Source organism: Phasianus colchicus, chromosome 2 (genome assembly GCF_987193195.1).
Source record: "Phasianus colchicus chromosome 2, bPhaCol1.hap1.1, whole genome shotgun sequence".
NCBI classification, from domain to species: domain Eukaryota; kingdom Metazoa; phylum Chordata; class Aves; order Galliformes; family Phasianidae; genus Phasianus; species Phasianus colchicus.
The window spans coordinates 60,579,579-60,603,800 of record NC_143437.1 but is presented as its reverse complement, the minus strand read 5'-3'; the positions used below and the strand labels follow the sequence as shown (position 1 = coordinate 60,603,800).

Sequence of the window (24,222 nt, the reverse complement as noted above, 5' to 3'; positions counted from 1 at the left end):
TTACAATTACATACTGTGCTGTATACTCTTTTAATTTCCTTTTCTGTTATTATATCTGCATTGGTTTTATTTTTGATAGATAGCATCTGATAATTTTAAGAAGTAAGTTCTATTAATGTTTCCCATTCATTCAGAAAGGAATTATGTACACCAATCTGTTGAACACATCCATCAATTTCAATAAGAAGTTTGTAGAATAAAAGATACATTCTATAGTCATTTCAATATAATTCCTTGAAAATGTGAATTTTATGCAATATAAATAAATAATACTACTATTAATTAATATTAATTACTGTTATTTATTACTAAGAATAAATAGTATAAGTGAACATAATAGAAGTTATTAATTCTGTATTCTAAGCTGTGATCCATATTTTGGTATTCTAGAAAAGATGCTTTGTTAGGATACAGAGGTAAAAAAAAAAGAAAGTAAAGTTTCCCTGAATAAATTATTTATTTAACTAATAATAACTTCATGAGCAGAAAATGACTTTCCAGTGAGATATGGCCATGTTATTATAAGGACTGGGAAATTTCATGGAAAAAAAGTCAGTACTTTTAAAAACAAATATATAATCTGTAGCTCAGGAATTGCCTTTATTGCAAATCTCTGTATGCTGGAGGTTCTGGCATATTATGGTTGAATAAAAATCAAACATTTAATGCGTGAACTCAGTACTTTTTCTTCAGCATTATGCAGTGGCTACTGATGAAGACATGATAACACACTACCTGGACCAGTCAACTGCCATGTTGACAGTTCTCATGCTCTTGATGACCTCATTCTCACCAGGTAAATCTACGCTTTGCAAGTAGGTCTGCTGACTTTGAAGCACCTGTGCATAGCATGAGATGGTCATTGTAACTAATAAATGAAACTGGGAGATAAGATCAAAAAGTCCAACAAGCAATAGTTCAGTTCTGTTATTACTTCTCCACTGCTCTTTCTTTGTAATTCCACTTAAATGGAAACAGGATTTTTTTCATTTTGTGAATTCATTAGACACTACTACTTATGTCCTACTTGGATTCATAATTCTTCCATTGTGAAATCATAACAACTTCCTCATCAATATATACTGTGAGGACTACAGTGATTCTAAATGGCAGAGAGCAGCAAAAGAAAATGAACTTTTAAGAAACAAATTACTATTTTTTCTGCAAAACTGTTATAATAAAAAGGTGTAATATGTTTTTGGGGGCAGATTCTTTTTTACATAGAACAATTTTTCAAAACCCTCTGTAAAGAAATAGTAACTCTCAATAAAGGAAACAGTGAAAACACAGAAAGTTCCAATGTTTATAAATTTCTTACTATGTTTTGATATTTCTTATACAGTGTACCATATACCTGGTATAAATCACTTTCTGAACTGATTAAACAGTTGAAGCACAGCAGCTCTTCATCACACTCCAAGAATATCAAATAAAATTACTTTTAAGGATCATGGTTTCCATCTTGCTACAATTTTTGAAGGCATGTATTTGTCTTTCCTTTCTTATTCTTTCTCTTTTTTCTTTCCTTTTTTTTTTTTTTTTTCCCTGAAAACAGCTACAAAGATCACTTTAAAAATACTTCTGTGCATATAAAAAAGTATATGTATGTCACATATTGAGATGGCTTACGTAGTTAACTTCTTTCTATGCAGATTTAGACGATGGATTTGGACCACTGCTGTAAGCAAAGAGCCAGAATCCATTAGGGTATCCTGGCTTCACTGCCACAAGAGCTCTCCTCAGCAAAGGTGCGGGGGGGGAGGGGGGGAGGGGAGATGGGTCAGGGAGGGAAATACCAGAAGTAGCTATGAATTTTTTTTGTTGAGGAAAACAAATGTGGCAGTAGGGAAGAAAAATACAATTCACTAAAGTGTAACAGCAAATAAGATCTTCAGAAAATTAAGATAAGGCACAAGACATATTGACCCTGAAAGGAAGGGTAGGTACAAAAGCCCTTCCAAACAGCACACTCGACAATTTATAAACCCTGCAAATGAGATGTTTGTAAACATCTGAAACAGGCAGTGTTTGTATTTCTTTACATATTTTGATTTCATAGTTCAGCAGAGCATTGGTTGATACTTCACATTAAGTAGCGGAAAATTTGTCTCTTGTACCTTTCCAAGGAAGTGTAAAAACACTTTCACTTCATTCTGAAATTGCTTATAAAGAACATTGTGCTGAGATGACTTTTAACATTCTATCTGTGCTTTTTCTTTTTTTCCCATGTGCATATATATTTCAAAGAGCTTTTACATTATCCTGGTTATTATTCAAGTATAACAGGCATAGAAGGGATGAACAGTTATTAGTAGCTAACAGATTCTCTCTGTTGTTGAGCCTGCTGAAATAGTCTTATATGACATTGTATTATAAGCTTCCTTACAAGAATTCACATCTGAAATGACTTTAGGAAAAAAGGAAGGGAAGGAAAGCCCTAGGGTCCAGGTTTAAAAGACAGGAGATTTTACTGGGAAATTGTATATATCATTTTATTGACAGGTCTATTACTTCATATAGTGATTTCTTGAGAACTTAGAAGACCACTGAGTTAACAATAATCAACATGGAATAAATTATTCCTACAAAGACTGCAAAAAGTACAGTTGTTCATACTGAGTAAGAAAAGAAGTACCATTTACTGCATATTAAACCAGCAGCCAAACATGGCAAAGGGACACACAAGATACTCTCTTTCCAAAAGGCAGTAGACCATGATCTGTGAGTTGGAAACTTACATCTTGCCGACTGAAATGCCTAATCACTTTGATCCCTCTTTTACATTTTCTTTTAAATATGCTGAGAATTGTTCAAAAATCTTGTTTCTTTTCAAATTCCTCATTATGCAGATAAGAAAAGAGTGTAACTGACTTCTAAACATACAACACTCTCAGTATCCTGAAAAATTCGTTATTTGTTGTATTCTGTACAAGATACTTTTTATTGATTGGTAGTAATACCTTCCCTTTTTGGAAACAAGTTTTTTGCTGTAAAATTGTAAAAAGAATTTTTTACCTTCCTGTTCATTTTAGAATTCTGACATTTATGAAAGAGATGCCGAAGGGTTATTCAGACATACTTGTGAGTTGATATAAGCTGAGAGGTATATCTTATCTTATAAAATGTCAAAATGAAGGTTAGAGGAAAATGGTTGCCATTTATCTTTAAATAGCATGAAACCTTCTGAAGCAACAGCACTGTATGCATCCTTTTTGTTATTTGTTTTTGGACACTCAACTTCATACAGTCCTAAAACGCTTATAAGGGATTACAGAAATACACTGATTTTTTTTTCCATAAGAAATAAAAAAGTCCATTTAGATGCTCCCATGTGTAAAATATTGATAGTTATAATAAATATTGAAGGTCACTAGGATAAATTATAGGTTACAAATATCTCTGTTTTCACTCCCAGCAACTATATCACCATACCAGTATAAAGAATCTCTGTAAAAAAATTCCAGATCTGTGTTTCTCCTGGTGTAACTAGCATTATCTCTCACATTTTTGTCTTTGAATAATTGACAAGATGATTTGCTGACTTCTTTTATTTCAAGCAACCTGTAGTTAGCTATAGTACAAAATAAACAGGAACTTTTGAACAAAGGTCCACCTTTTGTCAAGGAGTCTAATAAAAAATAGTAGCAACAGTCTTGATCAAGATGGCTCCTTTGCAGTCATTTTTCCCCCTCTTTTTTTGCTCTGGAGGAATCCTCTGGAAAGCATTCCTCTGGATTTAGGACAAGAAAGTTTCTTGAACCGATAGGAATGGAATTTGGTTAGGTAAAAGTTACTGGATTATAGCAAGGACAAATTTTTGAAAATGTTTAACAGTTATGGAATCAAGTTTGATGAGAAAAGATCACAGAGTATTCATGTACAGGTATAAAGTCTTAGGTATCTTTTTTCTCTATGCAGATATTCATATGGCATCTCATTTATACACTGAAAAGAAGGAAAAGCCAGGGAAGCCACCCAGAGGGACCCGGACAGGCTGGAGAAGTGGGCCGATGAAAAACTAATGAGGCTCAATAAGGCAAAGTGCAGGATGCTGCATCTGGGTCGGGGCAATCCCAGGTATTTATACAAACTGAGGAAAGATCTCCTTGAGAGCAGCCCTGCAAAGGACTTGGGGGTCCTGGTAGATGAGAAGCTGGACATGAACCAGTAGTGTACGCTTGTAGCCCAAAAGTCCAACTGTGTTCTGGGCTGCATTAAAAAAAGGGTGGCCAGCAGGAAGAGGGAGGTGATTGTCCCCCTCTACTTGGCTCTTGTGAGGCCCCATCTGCAGTACTGTGTCCAGGCCTGGGGCCCCCAGCACATGAAGGATGTGGAGCTCTTGGAGTGGGTCCAGAGGAGGGCCACTAAGATGATCAGAGGGCTGGAGCACCTCTCCAATGAAGAAAGGTTGAGGGAACTGGGCTTGTTTAGCTTGGAGAAGAGAAGGCTCCGGGGAGACCTCATTGTGGCCTTCCAGTACTTAAAGGGAACATATAAACAGGAGAGGGAACAGCTATTTATGAGGGTGGATAGTGATAGGACAAGGGGGAATGGTTTTAAACTGAGACAAGGGAGGTTTAGGTTAGATATTAGGAGGAAGTTTTTCACACAGAGAGTGATGACACACTGGAACAGGTTGCCCAAGGAGGTTGTGGATGCCCCTTCCCTGGAGGCATTCAAGGCCAGGCTGGATGTGACTCTGGGCAACCAGGTCTGGTGGTTGGCGACCCTGCACATAGCAGGGGGGTTGAAACTAGATGATCATTGTGGTCCTTTTCAACCCAGGCCATTCTATGATTCTATGATTCTATGAAAAACAAGATCATTTAGATTTCTTTGAAGGTTACCTGAGGAATAAAAAAAATCACTTCAGTAATTGTACCCTCTCCCTGCATCTTTCCTTCTGACAGTTCAAATCTATCTGTTGTCAGCTGAGCAAGGTTATGAACAGATTTTAGAAATTATTAGAGACATCTGACTTTTATCTTGAAGTAGATTAACAACAAATGAGACTATTAGAGAGTCTATCTTGCACCTGTGCCTAAGCCCTTAGGACTTCTAATATTTCTAATTTTCACACCAACACATTCTGAACAAATCAGCCCGAAGGATTGCTGAACAGCACAATGAATAGCCTAAAGATTGGTTTAGGGACTCCTGCTTCTGTGACCTGGAAACCAGGCCTTAAATTCTTGTTATCTAATTTTATCTATTATAGGAATCCAGAGACGGAACTGCACTTTAAATCTTTCTAGCGCACCTACTCAGATCTCTGCAGAGCAAATGAGATAAAATAATAAAGACCTTGCCTGACCAAACAGATATGAGAGTCTGAATGGTCTCTAATTTATCCCAGTGATAAACGCCAAGAAATGGTTACCTGGTTACATTATTCAGCTTCAGAAATAGAGCCATTCTCCATAATAATTCAGAGAAATATCCCTCATCAGAAAGTGATATATCCATGTGACATATAAAGTGAAACCTGAAATGTTCCCTGTGTCCCAAATGTGTCAGACTGTGCCTAGTGATAGCAAGATTGTTCTGTTCTTACGTATGGGCAAGTTTAGAACAAGAGATACTTTTCTATACCTTCCCACTGCTATTAATCTGATGAAGATATGAAATCTAAATTCAAATTTTGGGGGCCAGCTATTACTTTCTCTTGGGGAAAATAAATAAATAAAAAAAAGTAATGTTGCATCACTTTGATATGTGCACTTAAAATTTCTAATGGTTTTACTTCCAAACTATAACCGAAATTTCCAGTTCTAAAGCAACTCTAAATTGAAAGATAATTACAAGTTGTATTAAAGGCATGAAAAGAACCAAGAAGTGAAAGGCTATTTTTTTTTTTTTTTTTTTTTTGTACCTGATATTTGTATACTGGCATATAGTAATAGCATCATACAACCATTTTGTTTCACAGAAAGGGAAATAGCAGAATTATCAACTGATTAATGTAGCTCAAGAGTTTTCTGTTTCCTACAGTAAATGCTAACTTATTTTCCTAACTGACGTAGTAAAACCAAATCCCAAAATAACACTTTTTACTTTCTATATATATTCGTCAAAAACTCAACCATAATGGTTTCCACATAAAGAAATAATGCGGTAATTTAAAATCAACATTCTTTTCATTAAGTAGAAAATTGCCAGTGTTTGTACACGATGCTCCTATATTTGTGAATTTATCTATTTCTCCAGTATTAACTTGCTGTATAAAAAGTAAAAATGGCTTCCCCTACATTCTTGAAAATAGAAATATTTATCTACATAAAAGCTATAGTATCTGAAGAGAATGTTTTCAGTATTAAGTCAGGTGTTGGAAAGGAAAATAATTTTGATCCATGCTTTGATTGTTTTATGATTCAGAAAAATGTCATCTTAATCCTGAAAATTATTTATATGAAAGATTTACTTGTAGGTTAACAGTCTCTTAAATTTATTTTGGTAGATAAGATGGAATTCCTCTCTGGATTCAGAAATATCTAAATCAAATGATGATTTTAAAAAATATTTTTAGTATCTGTCTGAACAGAGTATGCTTTATACCACTTACATTGAGCTCCTAAGCATATAAGCCAAAATAGGGAGAATGCATTAACGATAACCCTGTGACATTTAAAAAAAATATATAAGATTCTTAATTTTACAAAACAAATTCAAACTATGTATGTCTGTGCAGAGCATAGAATCTTGAAAAATGTTCATTGATTTTAATTCATTTTAATTGCATTTGTCTAATTAGTGCTAGCATAAAGATGGAACAAAATTGTTGAAACAACTCTGAGGTGCTCTTTCTGAGCACCTCCCTGCCCTATGCATTGATAGGTCATCCAGTTACTTACATTTTCAGAATATGAATACTTCTCAAGGCCATAGCCTCTCTCAGTTCCTGTGTCTGTACTAAAACATTAGACACAAAATTGAGTCTCCCCTTACTTGGTCATGGAAGACTGAACAACATCTAAGCAGACTTCAGCAAAACAGTCCTCAAATCTCAGTGATGTATCTTAGAGCAGAGGTAAGCCTTTCCACTTTTTAATGGAACAATAAAAAAACATTCAGTATCTTAAAATCTCACCTCAGCACAGTTTAAAAGACTTAATTTTGAGAAAATAAAGGTCTCCATTTTAAGATGACCTTGCTATGTTACTGCTAACTGGAACAGAAAATTAGATACACCAGGGAAAAATTTTGATCTAGTTGGAATGATTGTTTCCTTATTTCATTTCATGGATTCTAAACCAAATAATGCTTAGCAATTGCTGGAAACATGCACAAAGTCATCACAAAATCATTCTGCCATCATCAAATGGTAATACTCCCCGCAGATTCTCTGTGCCAAATCCACATAGTAGGAGATCACATATTTGTAGCCCATGCAAACAGCAGGTGCTGCAAAGCTTCATCCTAGCTAGGGTGCCTTGCATGCACATCAGACACTTGCAAGACCTCTACAAAATTTCTGGCATCTCACCTCCATCTTAGATCAACAGCTTTTTTGTGCCTCATACCCTGACTCTTATGGCAATAGGAAAAGAGAAGAGCAAAGCTGTGTACTTATATTGCAGGTTCAAGCATAATGACTGAAAAGAATATTTACACATATTTGTGTCAATTTCCCACTTCCCACTTCCCTTCAACTAACAGAAAAAAAACCTCTTTTGTTCCTTGATTAACCATGGGCTATATCAATGAAACAGAAGCAGCGCCTGAAAGGACATTTATCTGCCTGTTATTTCTTTTCAAATTGTCTATGCTGTACTCACAGACCTTCTGTTGATGCTTAAACGTATCCTATGGAAACCCAGTGTTTTCAGATTTACTAAACATCCACACTGTCCCAAGTCATATACAAGGCACACAGCACTGCTCCATGTATATTTAAAGGTATTCAGATTTGGATGTATTTGCCTCTAGTCTTCTAATATATATCTTCCTCCAGCTCACTATGAGGTAAGATCATACTACTTTTGTTTGAAAGAAAAGAAGCAGTGAAGCAATTAAGTCAATAGTGAAGGTCATACTGGAAATCTGGCAGGAGACAGAACTAATCCCACATCTCTCCATCTAACTTTTGGCTCATTACACCTCTATATTGTGTAAAGTTTCAGCAAAATACATCACAGATTTTCTCTGAGTGCTACTGTTTATCTCCTTTTCCTGCCTTTTCAAGGTGTTTGTATACATTCAATGTGCGTATAAAGTTTCTTTCAGTGTCTTTTGTTTGTTTGTTTGTTTTTAAATCTTGGATTTTAAGTATATCAAAGCTACAGTTAATTTCTTATTTCAGAAAACTTTCAAGCAGTTCTCTGAAGTTTCTTTAATATTAATACAGCAACCTCAACTCATATCTTTGCTAGTATAATGAAAAGAGATAGAGACGTCCTCTGCAGATTTTGAAGTTGATAGTCCTTTCTAAATTTTTAAGAAAGCTTTGGAGAGCTACTTAGTTATTCTGTGTATATCTTTGCAAGATTTTGCAGGTTGTTATATTCTAGTCAAAGGCCTATTCATTATCTAACCTCTCTTTATTAATTTCCTTTTCTATTATATCAATAGAGTGCAGCTTCAGCTGTAATTAGATAGGTACTAATAAATAAAAAATGCATACTTTCACATTTATTGAAGATGAACATTTACATTACAGTCGATATTTCAGCCTTACAGATTACACTGACAATATTCTTACGGTCACAAAAATGATAATCTTTCACTCACTAACACAATTCATCCCCAGAAAAGTACAATGCATTCCGAATGCGATTAAAGTACTATAATGGAAGACGAGAATAGACGCAAAGTGTATATAAAATAATTGAATGACTAATAGTGTGCAATATTCTCATGGTAGAATACTGAAATAGAAGCAGGCCATTAGACATTTGCTACTGTAACTTAACTGTTGTGATTAGAATGCAAATAAAAGCACAAACAGTACAAAAAGAAAAAAAAAATCAAATGTGGCAATAAGGTAAACGAGACTTTTATTTTCGTCAGTTTATAATATATATTGGAATGGAAGGGAATAAATGGGAGGTTAAAAAGTTAGAACACAGAATTTTGATCATCTCTTGGCATTTCATTTAAGTTAGTCTTTAGGCCATGTACCACACGGAAGTGTGAAAGCAATTGTGTAGGATGAAATTCTTAAAGAACTTTACCCACATACTGCATAGCATCCTGTGTACTCCCCAGGACCCATGCAGGCAGGCTGACTTTGGCAGAGCCTTGGAGAAATGTTAAAATGCATTTAGGGTTCTTCCACCATTAAGAACTATGACAAAAGCTTCACACCAATTAAGCAGGCAAATAAAACTTAATGAAGACTGATGTCTCATTTACAGCTGAGCCTGTTTCCAAGACCTGATCAACAGTTACCTCCCACTCAAGCTGCTGATTAGTTCAGGAGTGGTATTATTAGCTTTTAAGGGACATTCATGAGACATCTACTAGAGGAGAGAGATGGAAATTAGTTTCCAAATGGTCAAGCTAGATTTTTTTCCTCCTCCATTTCCAGAATTGCTTTCCCTGGTGGACTGCAAGCTGACAGTCCTTTGGTATTCTGTCCTCAGTGGGTGTTGTTCCAAACTACAACAATAATGGAAGATCATTAAGTATCTAGAGCTTACTAAGGTCTTTGTTCCTGTGATCAAGTGCTGAAAATGCCTTTATTAGATTCTGTGAGCATAAGGAAAGTGTCATGGAAATAAAGTTGTCACGGAAAACACAAATTCTGGGGTTTGTGTTATGCACAGCATAGTTCTATTGCAGCTGATGCCTCAATTCACAGTGTCCTGCAATTAGTATCACCTTTGGACAGGTGCTACTTCTCTGCAGAAAGAAGCACAGGATAAAAAGAGCAAGAAAGTTGAGTTAGATTCATATTATTGAAAGGTAAGGAAGATAACGTTTATACTGAATAAATTTTGATGATGGACATGAAAAGGAAAGGATGAAGAGCACAAGCCAGCAAAATTATATTTGTGCAAGAGATCTGCTGAGAACAAGTAGCCTGCATGCTGGGAAGTTCACATGCTTCATATCTATGTCCAAAAAGTTGTTGACAAAATACTGGTTAAGTCAGTAAGAAATGCAATAGTTTATAATTCCACATCCTACCACTTCACTATCATAGAACATAAGCAAGCTGGAAATAGTTTTGCAATCAGAAATTAGTGAGCAATTCACTAACTAAAAATATATGGTGTTTCATGTAAAGCATGTTCTAGTTTTCCAGTCAATGAGACACTGTAGTTCTAGTGTTATTCAAAATCATTGAAAATATTCTCTCCAATTGCTGTGAGAATAAAAGATAATATTTCTACATTTGATGTAGCAGAAACATTTGATTCTTCTAATTAAAAGAATGAAAGAAAATGAAATACTGAAAGCAAACAGCAAGTCCTGACTATACCTGAAAACAAGAAAGTATTTTCCTAAACAAAATTCGGTGATTTAGCAAACTCCATGAAGATAACTTAAATGAAAGATCTAAGTGGGTGTATCTACCTTTTGAAGAATTCAAATTATTTATTTATAGAAGTGAAACAATTCTAAACAAAACCTTAAAAATAACAAGGACTGTGTTTGTATCAGGAACAATAGTGCTTTCAAAGGTATTAACTTGACAGATTCAGTGAGTTCTCAAATGTAAAAGAGTTTACGGTAAATGGTAAAAGTAGAATAAAAATAGAATTGATGTAGAAAAAAAATGGTGGAATGTGATGTTCAAGAATATGACTGCAGAGCACGAATCTCTAAAAGCACAAACAATTAGCAGAGTTTTCACTGACATTAATTGAATTACTGAATCTGTAGGAAAGATTTTTCATTTGTATATTCCTTAGGGACAGTTGAGAAAAACTGTTTTAGTGAGGAAACTAATATGACAACTATTACTATGAAGTACACTTTCGAAAGCATGCTGAAGATGCTAAAGGTTTTATGACATGATCCTGCAAAATCACAGACCTTAAGACAGGGTGCAGTTCTCCATGAAGTGCTCTAGGCTTGAAGATTTTAAAATCCTCATTTCTCGATTTGAAGAAAACACAAAATGTTCTATTTTAAAATGCATTCATGTTCTATTTTGTGCTTACTTGATGTTTACATCAATAAGGCATATTCTAAATGAAAATGCACATACCTCTGGTCTTACTTATGTTAAAAGGTGAAAATCGAGAACACAGTGTACAACTAGGAATTCAAAGTTGTAAATACTACATTTTTCTTAGCATACATCATGCATTTTCGTTCTAACTTGATCTTAGATGGCTATACTTATGACAAAAAAAAAAAAAAAAGAAGAAGAAGAAGAAGAAGAAGAAGAAATGTATGTGATTTTATTTGGTTCTGGTTTTCAGTCTAGGGATTGATCTTCACATTACACAGTACTGCAGGCTGCTCAGATATCTGAGAAAATGAGTATTGCTGGGTGGGAAACAGATCTAGGGAATTTTCTAAGGATTTACTAATACAAGATTTATTTCACTGTTCCTTTCTAATTGTAAACGCAATAAACTAATATTAATCATAGCCATTTTTTTTTAATGTCCTGTGTAGCTACAGAACTGGGAGCTGAAATGTCTGCACAAGTTTTTGCAGACCTCCTACAGGACAAGATAAAAGGTCTTAATTCCTGCTTATTCTTGCAATGACAAGATGACAGAGAGAAGTGAAACTGCCTGAAAATAAGATTCTCGAATAGGAAATGACACAGAATAGCATTATAAAGAGGATTTTTTGCTAGTTAAATAATTTCACCTAGAAAATTCTTCCTCCAGCAGATTACAGTTGACAATACAATTTCTCCGATGCAACTGATCTACACTGATCTATTTTAAGAAGAAGATAAAACCAAATTATCTGTCTGCCCGGGAATTTCCAGAGAAAGAAGGAACACCTAAAAGATGAAATGAAGTTCGTATTTGAGAAGTGCTAAGAAAATGTAAACAGATAAATGAAAATAATAATGGCGAAAGTGGCTGAGTTTGCAGACACAGGAGATATAACATCAAAACCTTATAATGTTTGTAAATAATTATTATCATAGAATCATAAAGATTGGAAAAGATCTTTAAGATCACCAAGTCCAGTCATCAACTCATCCTTACAATGCCAACTATGTCACCTTTCTTTGAAGAGGACAGTATCTGCCAGAAGTGCATGTACACATACCAGCATATGTGTGCCAAGTGCAAGACAGAATGGGGAGCAGAAAAAAATGAACACATTGACACTAGAAAGGGAAAGGGAAAGGAGAAAACTTTTTGAGCACTGTCAAACCACTCCTTTTTGAAGCAGCAGAAACCCTTGTACCTCAGAATGCACACTCTACTACCAAAATAACATTTTGATCAACTTTAATAGGGGTTGTGACACAAATTAGAAGCATTAGAAGTGTGCAGTGGTTCTGCACCAGGTGATAGGGTAGTCAGCCATACAGTCATGTAGCTGTGCCATGCAGAAAAAGGCCACGTTTGTCAGAGACTTTTAGCTATTAATAGAGTCACAAAAATATTCTTGGTGAAAAAATAAAAGAAAAGCAACAGTAAATTTTTAAAGACGTGAGTACAGTTTTTACATCTTCTTGTGAAATGCTCACAATTTTAACTCCTGCCATGAATGATAATATGAAAAATCTCTAAGAAGAGAAAGGTTTAAAGTTTTTCTTTAAAACAAACAAAAACAGTTGAAATAAATTATGCTGATTTCAAGTTACAATTACTGGTGATATATTGAAGTTTAAAAATTATGAAGTAGTTAGCTTTATCATACATGTGATGTTGCATTTTTGGGATGTTATGTTGTTGTAATGTGTGTCACATATTCTTATGTCCCCCTGAACTGACTTCAGTAGGAATTACACAGATAAATCTGAAGCCAAAACTAACAACTAAGGTTTTAGCCATTATAGGACGAAAGGTCCCAAGTAAAACGAGGATCTTAACATTTGAATAATGTATAAAATTATGCGTCTGAAACAGTAAAATAGTTACCAGAAAACTGTATTTATGGTAATTGCGTCAATTGTGAATAACCTCTTAGCAGAGATTGAAACAAGATTTAGCCTTCCTGACATGCACAGAGAACCACAACTTAAATCTACATAATAGAAAAAAGGAAAAAAAAAAGAAGTTAATTTACATACCAAAGGAGGCTACAAAAGCTGAGATTCATTGTGCCTTTGACAATTTGACTCCAGGCAAAGGTACAGAGATACTTTTGAAGTTGTGAGAATATAAGCATGTACAGGCAGTAGCAGGTCTTTACTCATTACATATTTGTAAAGGATTTTTTAATACTATCTTTGAAGACAGAAAAAGGAGACTTCTCCAGTGAGAAAGTTTTTCTATGCCTGGCATTTTGTATTTTCGTTCTTACGGAAAATGATTTCATGTAGCACCAAGCAGAACTTTCAGGCCAGAGACAAATTCATAGTGTGCTGTAAAACTGATTCTAAAAAAAGCTCAAATGAAACACAGGACTCAAATGGGAGTGATGCTTATTCAGGACTTAATACCATAGCTTTTTCACTCAGATTCTAAGGGTATCCTACAGGTAAAGTACAGCACTGACCGTGATTTGAGCAACTGAACTGTCTTGATTGTATTTGTTATATAGGGTGGATTCAGTGTATGAGACAGTTTTGAATAAAAAAAAAAAATCCAGTGTTTTCTACAGCTTTGCTGTTGAGCATCCTATACCTTACATGATCTGTTTTGTTAGTTCAGCTCTTTTGCTCAAAATCCAGTGAGTCTGCATATTTCCACTCAAAGATCTAAAGCCTGAACTGTTCTGTCTTAATGCACCAAAGATTTGTATAGACCAAAGTATGAAACAATCAGAATTTTGAATGAAAATATTTAAAGCTGCTAAGAGAACGTAACTGTGGGATCAAATGGATGAGAAGCATAGCTGGCCTTTCATAGTTTCAAGCTAAGTCTTTAGGTGTCATGACTTTAAAGTTCAGAGACCCTTATCTACTTCATGTCCTCTGTTCTCAGTGTGATCTTAGCCACTGTTGCTGTTTTTCACCTATCTATACATCTGCAACTGCCAAAGACATTTCAGTATTCATTTTCAATAGCTCTTCGTAAGTTCTACTCAAATGATGCTACATTCTAGGAAGGCAGGAAATACAATTGCTGCTACTTTTTGAATTACAAACCAAAGTTTTTATTAAATGCTTTTAAAAATTAATCTTTTAAAAATTAATTTGAAAGTAAGAGAACATGTGGTAAGGACTACACTTTTATACTACTTTCTAATGAATTCACTTTTATTTAAATGAAAAACTATGATCAAGCCATTAAAGTTGTGAAGAAAGTGAAATAAACAACCAGGCTGCTGGAAATACCTGGCTAAGCAGACCAGAACCAGACAGAGCTAGCCACTTTTTTGAGAGTATAAGCAGTTCGAAAATGCAAAGAAAATTCCCTTCTTTTCAATTTATTTTACTCTTTGAACTCAGAAGTAACCAGATGTTAAAAAAGATAGATGTGTGTTCTTTCTCTAATCTTTGACATTACATGAAAGAAATTGAAAATTCCTTGTTAAATGCAGTGGCTGAAAAAATTACAAATACCACCATATTTGTTCAGTAAATTGTTTATCTTATCAAAACTTTTAATTTAAAATTAACTTCTACCATATATCCAGAACATATATAGTACACAAATAAACAGTTTTTAAAATGCTACATTTGTATCATTTTAATTGAATTCTATCTTAATGAACCTTGACAGAAATCACAAATAAAAATAAAATCATTACTTAATAAGAAAAAAAAAAAGCAGTATTTTAATCACACAGGGACACACACACACTAAAAAGCATGTGAAGACTAAGAATCTGGATAAATGGCTTCTTAACAATAGAGTTGTTTAATACATACTCATTTACTTTTTCTCTAAGATTAAAAGGAACAAATTTAGCAAGAAAGGCTGTATTCAGTCAGCAGTATTAATAATCAGCCAGTAGAAATCAGTCTTTCATTTTCATTCTTTTTCCTGAAAAACAACTGCAAAAATGATATTAAAATTGCTATTTTCAAATCCATATTTCTTGTTTGTTGATTTAAATCATGATTAAAATTGGTGATTTAAAAGGTTTTTCAATTATTTTAATTTAAAGCAATCTACCCTTTCCTGCTTTAAACATCATTTAAACCAGTAAAGTGAATACTGTCCACTAGTTCAATCTGCTTAAGCAGAGCAGAAACCGGCCAATACTGGCATCAGAATGAACAGGAAAGCTTTGCCATTCCCACAAGCAGCTGCCCTGCCTTGCAGAGGGCAACTCCAGTTTCCCTGTCTTCATCGTGTCCTGGACTGATGCCAGACCTGCATTATGAAATGTATTTTAACCTAAATCAAACTCTGCACTCCAGAACAGAGCTCAGATTTTGAAGGTTTATTTATGGCAGCAGAAGCAGCATGAATCCACCCCTTAGTGTTTACATTGCAGGCAATGAGCAGAACTCTCAAAACATTTATAGATTTATAGATTTTTTTCTAGGATTAGGTACCTGATTGGCACTTTTGTGAATCTAACAGGTTGCACAGATTTCATTTTGGAATCAGTGGGAGCTGGACACACTTATAATTTGAAAATGTTGCCAGGATTTTAAATCTCTCTCTCATTATGTAAGTAACCATAAAAAATGTTCCAAATGCTGCTGAGCACAAAGATCTTAAAAAAAAAAAAAAAAAAAAAAAAAAAAAAAAAAAAAAAGAAGAATAAAATAAATGATCCAACCTGTATTCACAGCATTTACACACTCATAAACAGAAGTTAGCTGTGCAGAGTCAACTTTTAGACCTTCCCAGGGCAGTGTTACTACACATTAGATTATGCTCTGTTTTACATGTTCTAAGCCTTCCCACTGTCCATAGCTAATTTCACTTTCCAGAAGAACCCCTAAAGTAAGAGTATGTTAAGAATCTCTGTACTGATTAAGCATGCATGCACAGTGTTACAGCTGTGAGTAAAAATGCCCTCTAATTTTTAGCCTGAAATTTAGGTTAGCAAATTTGGTCACACGCCTGCTTGCTTCAGCAGGCTACAAGAGGGCCTACAAAGTGCCAGACAGACCAATCAGCTCAGGTGTTCAAAATATAGGCAGAGGGAAATCCAAGTTTTGTGGAACTTCGGAGAGAATATGCAGCTTCTGTTATCCTGGAAGGTTTACAGGCAGTCCTGAGTTTTCTTTTTCTTTCCAGATAATATGGCTGTTGACTTTACCTAGTATTTTTGAATAGGAGAAGAATGATTGCTTCAAAAAAGTCATTGCCAAAATCATCCTGTTTTTATTTCCTCTTTTCCCTGCAGAAGGCAGTCCATTTTCTTCTTTGTCAACACTTGAGGCATGAAAAAGATTATATCCTTTCATATTGCAAATTGTCTTCTTGCAAATAAATTCTATAAAAACTTTCTAAATCTAACAGTATAACCAAAGGACAGGAAACATCTCACATGACTTAATCAAAATGAATGATAACACCGAATAATCTAACCTAATTCATTCACCTAGGCTGCTTTTGCTGCGAGCAGAACTAGCAGCACTTTGTGAATTACCACGAAAAGTAGCTGTTTCCCTCTTGCCAACAGTGACTTTGCTAAAGTTATTGACTACTGAAAAATGTTGCTAGTTTCTGGCCATTGCTCTCTGGAAGTCTTTATCACTTTACCTGCTTGCTCTTTCACGTTGTTTCCCATATTTTTCAGGTTTAATGTATATTCATCTTCCAACATGCAGATCACATTAAATCTGCTTTTTGAAATGTTCTACATCTTAAAACTTTCTGTAATTATCAAACAGCCAGAGACAAGGACCAAAAGTCAGAAACTAATTTGGAGTTTGTCACTGACAATCTGCCTGTAGCCTCAGGGCTCACCTGTCTCCTTGCAGCCTACTCTGAGAAAGAGGAAATGTGTAGTCGCATAGCTCTCAGCAATAAAATAAGGACCAAACTGTGACTCATTGACACATTTCTGTTCGATGCCTGCTTCTCTCTTGCTCCACTGGGGAAATACATTGTGGCAGACAAACAAGTGAAAGAGAAACCTTGTCTTCCTGCTCTCCTCACTTCTCTGGAACAGATCAGTGCACAGTCTCCAGTGCACTGCAGCAAGGAGGGGCTCTGAATGCTTCTAAGCCTCTGCTCATTCTTCCATGTGTGGGAGGAAAACGTGCCAGAGGATGGCCATCAGCTTTGCTCTGTGACCTGCAGTAGATCGGGCTAGTAAAAATGACCAAGTATAGGGCAGCTGCTGCAGCTATCATACGCATACAGATAAGACTGAACATTGATACAAGCCACTTCTCAGAGCAACAAGAGTTTCTGTATTCATATTTCAGTGGTGGCAGCTCTGTCTGTGCCATAGAGCCCAGGCCAATCCCCGTGTTCATAAACACAGCATAGGTGCATAAATAGATACCCCTGTCTGTCCAGTTTTTCCAGGCAAGCTCCTAAGAGGTCAAAGAAGTCTCTGATGTTTATAGAAATCTCAGCAGCAGCTGAAATTAATAATAATAATAATAATAGTAATTATTATAAATAACAACTACTACAATTCCTGAGAGCATTACAAAGACAGAGCTCTACTGAGCTTTTATTTGTACACAGTTTTATGGACTTCCAGCTTTCAGTAGTGCAACTCTGTGACTGCAGTTACATGTAATATGAGGATGCTGAAGATAATCCCTTGGAATCTTCTGACTATTTACCAGCAAGATACCTAGGTCCTGGCAGCTTTCTCAGGATATTTATAGGTTGCTGTCTTCACAGATTACTTTTTGCCTTTTGCCAGGTATACTTCACCAGTAAATCTGAACATCATGCAGTTTGTGGTTATGATAATGTAGAGGCAGCATATGTGTCTTACAGTTCAAGGAGTTGTTGCTTTGTGAATTTTGTCATTGTCATTACAGTTAGGTCAATCTGAAAGAGCACTCCATCAGGCCAATGTATCTATCTACCATAGGCCATGGCACTGGCTGTCAGAAGATATCTTGAGATGTGTGTCAGTGGTATCAATATGTCCAGGTTGAACCACCTCCCTAAACCAGTAGCCACACTGGCCATGGCAGACCCAAAGCCTGCGTGGCTCCTTACACATTGCTATAGTACTGTACTCTCTGATATGTCAGAATGGTACTCCAGGGACAAAGAGTGAGATGTGGCTGACATTATAAAACAGAAGTTAGAATTTCAACCAGTTTGAGCAAGGATTTCAAACATAGTGAAATCATTAAGACCTGAACAAATCACAGATTGAGACACAGTATGAGATAAATAAATAAATAAATAGATAATAAAAAAGGTATTATATACATCAAGACATACTTTTTTTTGTTTGCAGAAACTGTAAGTTGCTGAATTTTAGACCTGGACTTTCAGATTTATTTGTGACTGCCAGGAGTAGCCCCAGAGGAAAATAAACTACGGTGGAACATTAATCCCAGGCTGAGTTCTTAGTTTTCTACTATAAGTTGAGTACAATTTCCATCTTGTGGATGAAGTTTAAAAATCAGCCATTCAACATAAGCCTATTCCAAATACACAAAAGAACAACAGCTAGTCTCTGGCAAATTTGCCTGTCCTGTTGAAAGAGAGGTATTGAGGGGCTGATTGATGCCTCTTGTCAACTGAAGTTTGCTGATTTGCACAAAAGCAAAAAAGCAGGCAGTGTCACAACTAAGGAGCACTCATAAACACTGTAAAAACATTTTCAGATCCCATGTTTGTTGGTTTTTTTTTTTTAGGATCTTTTATCTTCTTTCTTTGATTAGCTAAGTTACTGAAAAGTCACTTTCAGACTAAAATGTCATTTAAGCTTGCTACAAATTTCAAAGAATCTTGTTATTTGTTGCTTTCTTTGGCTTGGAGAGCATTGCAAGAAGTAATTCTACAATGCTCCTCTAACAGTGATGGTGTTAATGTACACATTTTGGAAAACAAATGTAATTTCATAGATTTCCTGATAACAACTACAAAGTAATCAATGTTTCCAACAAATCCAATTAAGAAATTCCAAATAAACTAGTGCAAGCATTCGGATTAGGGCTGTCATAAAAGCCACCTGCTTTGGCAGTATTCGTAGCCAGAAGTGGTTTATAGATCCATCCAACTGGTGATCAGAAAATCACCCCCACATTGTCTACTTGCTGTGGTTAAGCAGACATCAGACAAGGATTGTACAGTTTGACATATTTTGAACATTAATTTTTGGAAGACAATTTGGTTTACTCTCTAATACTGCTTAATACAAATCCTCTTAAAAATAATAATGAAAAACAGAAGATGAAAAGTACAACTTTGATACACTAAAATGCACATAACCTTGACAAGTAGAATAAAAATAACTTTCAGAAGAATGTTTTAAACTTTTGTGGGTTTTTTTTTGTTGTTTTTATGTTGTTGGGGTTTTTTGTTTGTTTTTTTTTTTTTTTCTTTTGTGTGTGTGTGTGGTGTCATTGTTAAATTTGGATGAACAGCGGAGTAATCCACACTGAAATAAAGAGATAGGAATGAAATTGAACTGAAAAAATTAGTATTAAAGAAGTTGAGTTTTAAAAATATTCTGTCTCACTATGGTTGATAAAATATTGTTATGCATCTACAATGTTATTTAAATATGAATGGTCAGGAAATATTGAAGTACATGAAATATTCATATTGTAGAATATGTATTTATAGGTTAATACAACTGCCTTTCATTCTTGCAGGCCAAACTCTGGAATAATCATTTTAGTACAACTTTCACTGACTCTTTTAGAAGTTTACCTGAATAAGGGCTGAAGAATAAGTAGCTTTTACCCTGCAGTAATCTGATGTGAAGTTCACAAATGCTCTGCGCTTCATAAAAAAATCAGGGCCAACAACTAAGCTCCCTTGTTTATACTCAGGAAAATTTCTGCCTGTAAGGGACCACCAATGATTTACCTGAGAAAACAATTAAGGGTGGAGACACCTGGCATTCAGGCATTCCTCTTTCTTGTATCACTTCAATGGAGCTGCTCTGCTGAGAGACTAATGCTATTTTTAGAGGTGTACAACAAACTTGCGTCTGTAACTGGTAAAAATTCTGTCTACAAATGAAAAAGAATAGAAAAACCAACACACTACAACCCAAAGACAGGAAAGAGAAGAAGAAAGCAAGCCAACAAATAGATGAAATGATCCTGGAGTGAAAGAACTGTATTCTAAGAGCAATAAATCATATTGACACACCAGCTCAATTGCACTGTCAAAGTACATATCATTTTTGGTTAATTATATTTGAAAATAGTTACCGTACCTTCTGCTGTAACCTCGGCCATGATGATGATGGTAAGAGATACTCTGTTAAAAAGGTCAAGATCTACAGTGGCAGCTTAGATAATACCTCTGGGTTGCTCGCTCTTGCAGGAGCTGCAGAACAAGCAGGAGGGAGGTCCTCCACTTTTTCTAATTCTGTTCGTTCTTCTTTTGTGCCCCTCTGAACTTTCTCTTTCCTCTGCAGACTCCTGCCCTCACTGAGCAACCTCAGGCCTTCCAGCAGCAATACTTCAAGCTCAGTCTTAAGTATCAGCTTCTAACAAAAATAGCCATGCCTCCTAGTGAGTTTTCTCTAATATCCTAAGAACCATGCATATGGCAAACAAACAGTAAAAAGGCTCATCTCAAAACAGGAAAGGAAAGCATGGAGAGGCAGCAAAAAAAACCAAAAAAAAACAAAAAAACAAAAAACCACCAACAACAAAAGAACTGGGAAAGAGCTGTTTAACGCTCCTGCAGCCTCACTAACATAATTGCTGTTCTTTGGGGGTATGTCAGGAAACATGAAAAATGGAGTTCAAAGTAACCTTATCCACCCCAGCTCAACTTTATTCTTAGCACACTCAATGCTTAGCACATTCTTCCTGTCCTTATTTGGTTTGGGGAGGGTCCTACACAGCTTACTGCTGAGTAAGGGGGAGGGTAAATTTAGGTAATTTTCTCCACTTTGATTCTTAATCACAGTTACAGAGCTAATAAAGATACCATTTTAAATCTATGAAATTGTTAACTTCTTTGATTTTGATTTTTTGGAAGACTCTTGATGTGCTGAGATTAATGTACATACTTCTGAAGTTCATCTAAGTATTACTGAACACTTTTGAAAGTATTAATAGCTTATATGCTGCAAATTCATCAGGGTAATATGCAAAAATATTATGGAAAAATAGATTTTTCACAGGTCTAATTCATAAGAAACATTAAATTTAGTACAAAATATTGGTGATTATAAACAAGTTTTTATAAAGCTGAAAACAAACTTAGAGGAATAAAAACACTAACAATTGTAATGAGAATAATTTAAAAACTTGAGCAATCTATTCAGTGCATTGCTTACAATTTCACACTTGTGGAATTATGTGCGTGGGCAGAGCTTGAAAGTGAAATTAGCAGAAAAGTGCCCTCAAGCCAGCATGCTTCTACATAAATGTCATCGTCACATGAAATCAGAAACCATCTTGAACAGTTCTTACTAGGGAACCTATAGTAAGCTCTTCTCTGCTACAGAGGCTGGCATTTGCACTTCTCATCTTCCCTCCAGGAGATATAAGCACCTGGCTCTATGGCAAAGTACAAGGAAAGGAATATGTTTATCCAGAGCACAAGAGGCAGAAATGAAGGCTCACTGAACAGTCACCATCAGGACTTTTCCTTCTGTCTTGTCACACAAATCAGAAAATGATAGCCATTTTCTACCCAAAGCTCAGAGACAAAGCTTAATTCCCTTCTTCCTGATGAAATTTGTTATACTAAGTTTTTATTACTTGGTGTGCAGTATTCAATGTGTTCTGATCAACCCCTCTTCCTCCCTTCACTCTTTTAGCCTGTCTTCACTAACATTTGACAAAAACATTTTAGAAATAAACATATTCATTTGAAAAATGCTCTTTCATGAAAACCTAAATGTTCTGTGGGATTATATTCACATCAACAGAACAGCAGGTCACGATAGCTCAGTGATTAGTAAAGTGTTTTAGGATGTATGATACTAAAATAAAGTTTTTATCCTTAATTACTTCCCTGTCTTCAGCTGAATTAATTCCATTTTATGTGAACAATTACATATGTTGGGTCACCTGTATTTTGACAGCTAAGCTACTGGCATGAAATGGGAGAAATAGTGCTTCAGCCAACATCAAGCACAGAGCTAATAAATATTGCAAAGTCAAAATTGCTTCCATTTGTATTGCCATTCAAATAAAGTAATAAATGCTTAGTTAGGGTATATTATAAGAGAAAACTGAATAAAACATTCATGTCTGAATTTTGTCCTTATGTAGCAAGATCCTGAAATGTAGACCATATACAGCCATATATGTTTGTATGACTGTATGTGTTGTCTCTCCTTCACTGTTTTCATTTCAGCTCCTATCACTTGCCCTCTTGCCTCCATGCCTTATTTCCTTTATTGGTATTTTTGCTCTGCCCTCATTCACAGACTGATATTCTGAAACCAAAATATAAGAGCAGAGAAAGTGAGAGAATACATCTGGAAATCAATTTTACACATCAGCCCAGTGGCCAGAAAGAATTTTGTGGTAGTTTCTGCAACCTCTGCATTCTTTCTAGATGCAAAACACTCACTCTGGAAGGAGGCTAAAGCTATAATACACAAAACATCTTACAAAAAGTATAGCTCTAGGCAACTGCATTGAAAGTTTTATTTGTTCCCTCCAGGGAGGTCAAAGTCAAGGCAGATGGGTGTAACATTTATTGGAGATAATCAGTTTGCAAAAATACAAAGAACCAGGTAAACAAGGTTCTGCTGTTGTTTGTTCATTACCCATATGATTCATCATCTGAAAATTATAGAGGACATTATATTTCTTCTTTAGATCCTTGGGCAAGAGAAATTCTCAAAACTAAATTTAGGCATTGTTAAAACTTTAGTTAAAATCTGAAGTTTAGCATCTGGCTCAAATTTAGGAGTTTCTTAAATGCTAAACTGTGAAATCCATATTATGCAGAAGGCCAAGAGAATATCCATACAGATCTTCAACCCTGAAGTAAGATATTTAAGCTGACACAGAATGCATTTTGGTGGGATCCATCACTGTTTAATTGGATAGGACATCACCTTGTATAAAATGTCATTTCTCCGTCCTTGTTCATATTTTTAACCATAACAAAAATAGAAAATATAAAATTACTTTTGTTCTTACAAGTAATATTCAAACTTGGACTCACAAAATTTCTTCTCATTTTCTTCTCATCAGGTCTCAGACACAATGGGGAAATGCTCTTGGCTTGAGTCCCTTCTCAGATTCCTGAGATATAAAAGTCTGTGTTAAATACAAACAAAATAAAGATTTCTCTTCATGGCTTTCTGAGTAGTGAAAACACTCTTACTAACAGCAGCTGTATGCTGCTACAAATGTCTGTATGTAACCATGTGCCTTGATCTCAGATAATGTGTATGTCAGCGGAAGTCCTAACTAATGAATCAAATAAAATCATTTATTTATTTGAATATTTTATTTTAGTAAAAGTCTGAGGTTTAGTGTTTCAAAAGCTGTACTATAAAATCCTGTTTATAGGTGAATCACAACATCACAAAAATACAAAATGACTTTGGCTGGAACAAGTTCATATAATCAAAGTAGAAGTATACAGATGTTTTATGAGATGATTCTTGGGTTGCCACCTTATTAAAAAGGGAATAGAGGTAGAAAGTTTACCACATTGAATTACTGAGTATCAAGAGGAAAGTCTTTTGTACTGATTCAAAGAAGCAGAAGTAAAATTGTTGGTCAACAAACAAATTTAGAATGAAATTTGAGCTTGTCTTCTAACGCATTACTGAGAAATTCTTGGAGTTCAGCACTACAAAATCAAACTAAGCAAAAGCAAAAGATTTGATATCTTAGTGCATGCTCAGCACTGCAGGGTCATGGACAAGATACTTAACCGTATCTCCCATATATCTGATGAATCCTGGGAGTATGTTATAATCAGAAATAGTCAGCAATTATCTGATAAGAACAAATACAGGATGGAGGTATAAAGCTAGAGAGGAAGTGAGAGGTACTCAATCTGGTGAATAGTAAAAACACATGCAGAAGAAATAGAGGATGTGAATTATGTCTGTTGGTGAGCCTATATACCCATGAAGAAAAATATTAGTATTTTGGTTCATATTGGATGGATTCCTCTGAACTGGGCATTTCCA

The 24,222-nt window shown here is 35.2% G+C and overlaps 1 protein-coding gene across 1 annotated transcript in view; it reads right to left on the bottom strand.

The window, feature by feature from the left end:
• TRDN (triadin) overlaps positions 1-20,757 on the bottom strand; it is a 203,019-nt gene extending 182,262 nt beyond the window's left edge. Inside the window, exon 1 of the mRNA XM_090135836.1 lies at positions 20,314-20,757. Coding sequence (XP_089991962.1) covers positions 20,314-20,335 — 22 coding nt within the window. The 5' untranslated portion in view covers positions 20,336-20,757. The remainder of the gene's footprint in view (positions 1-20,313) is intronic.
• Positions 20,758-24,222: the final 3,465 nt, after the last annotated feature.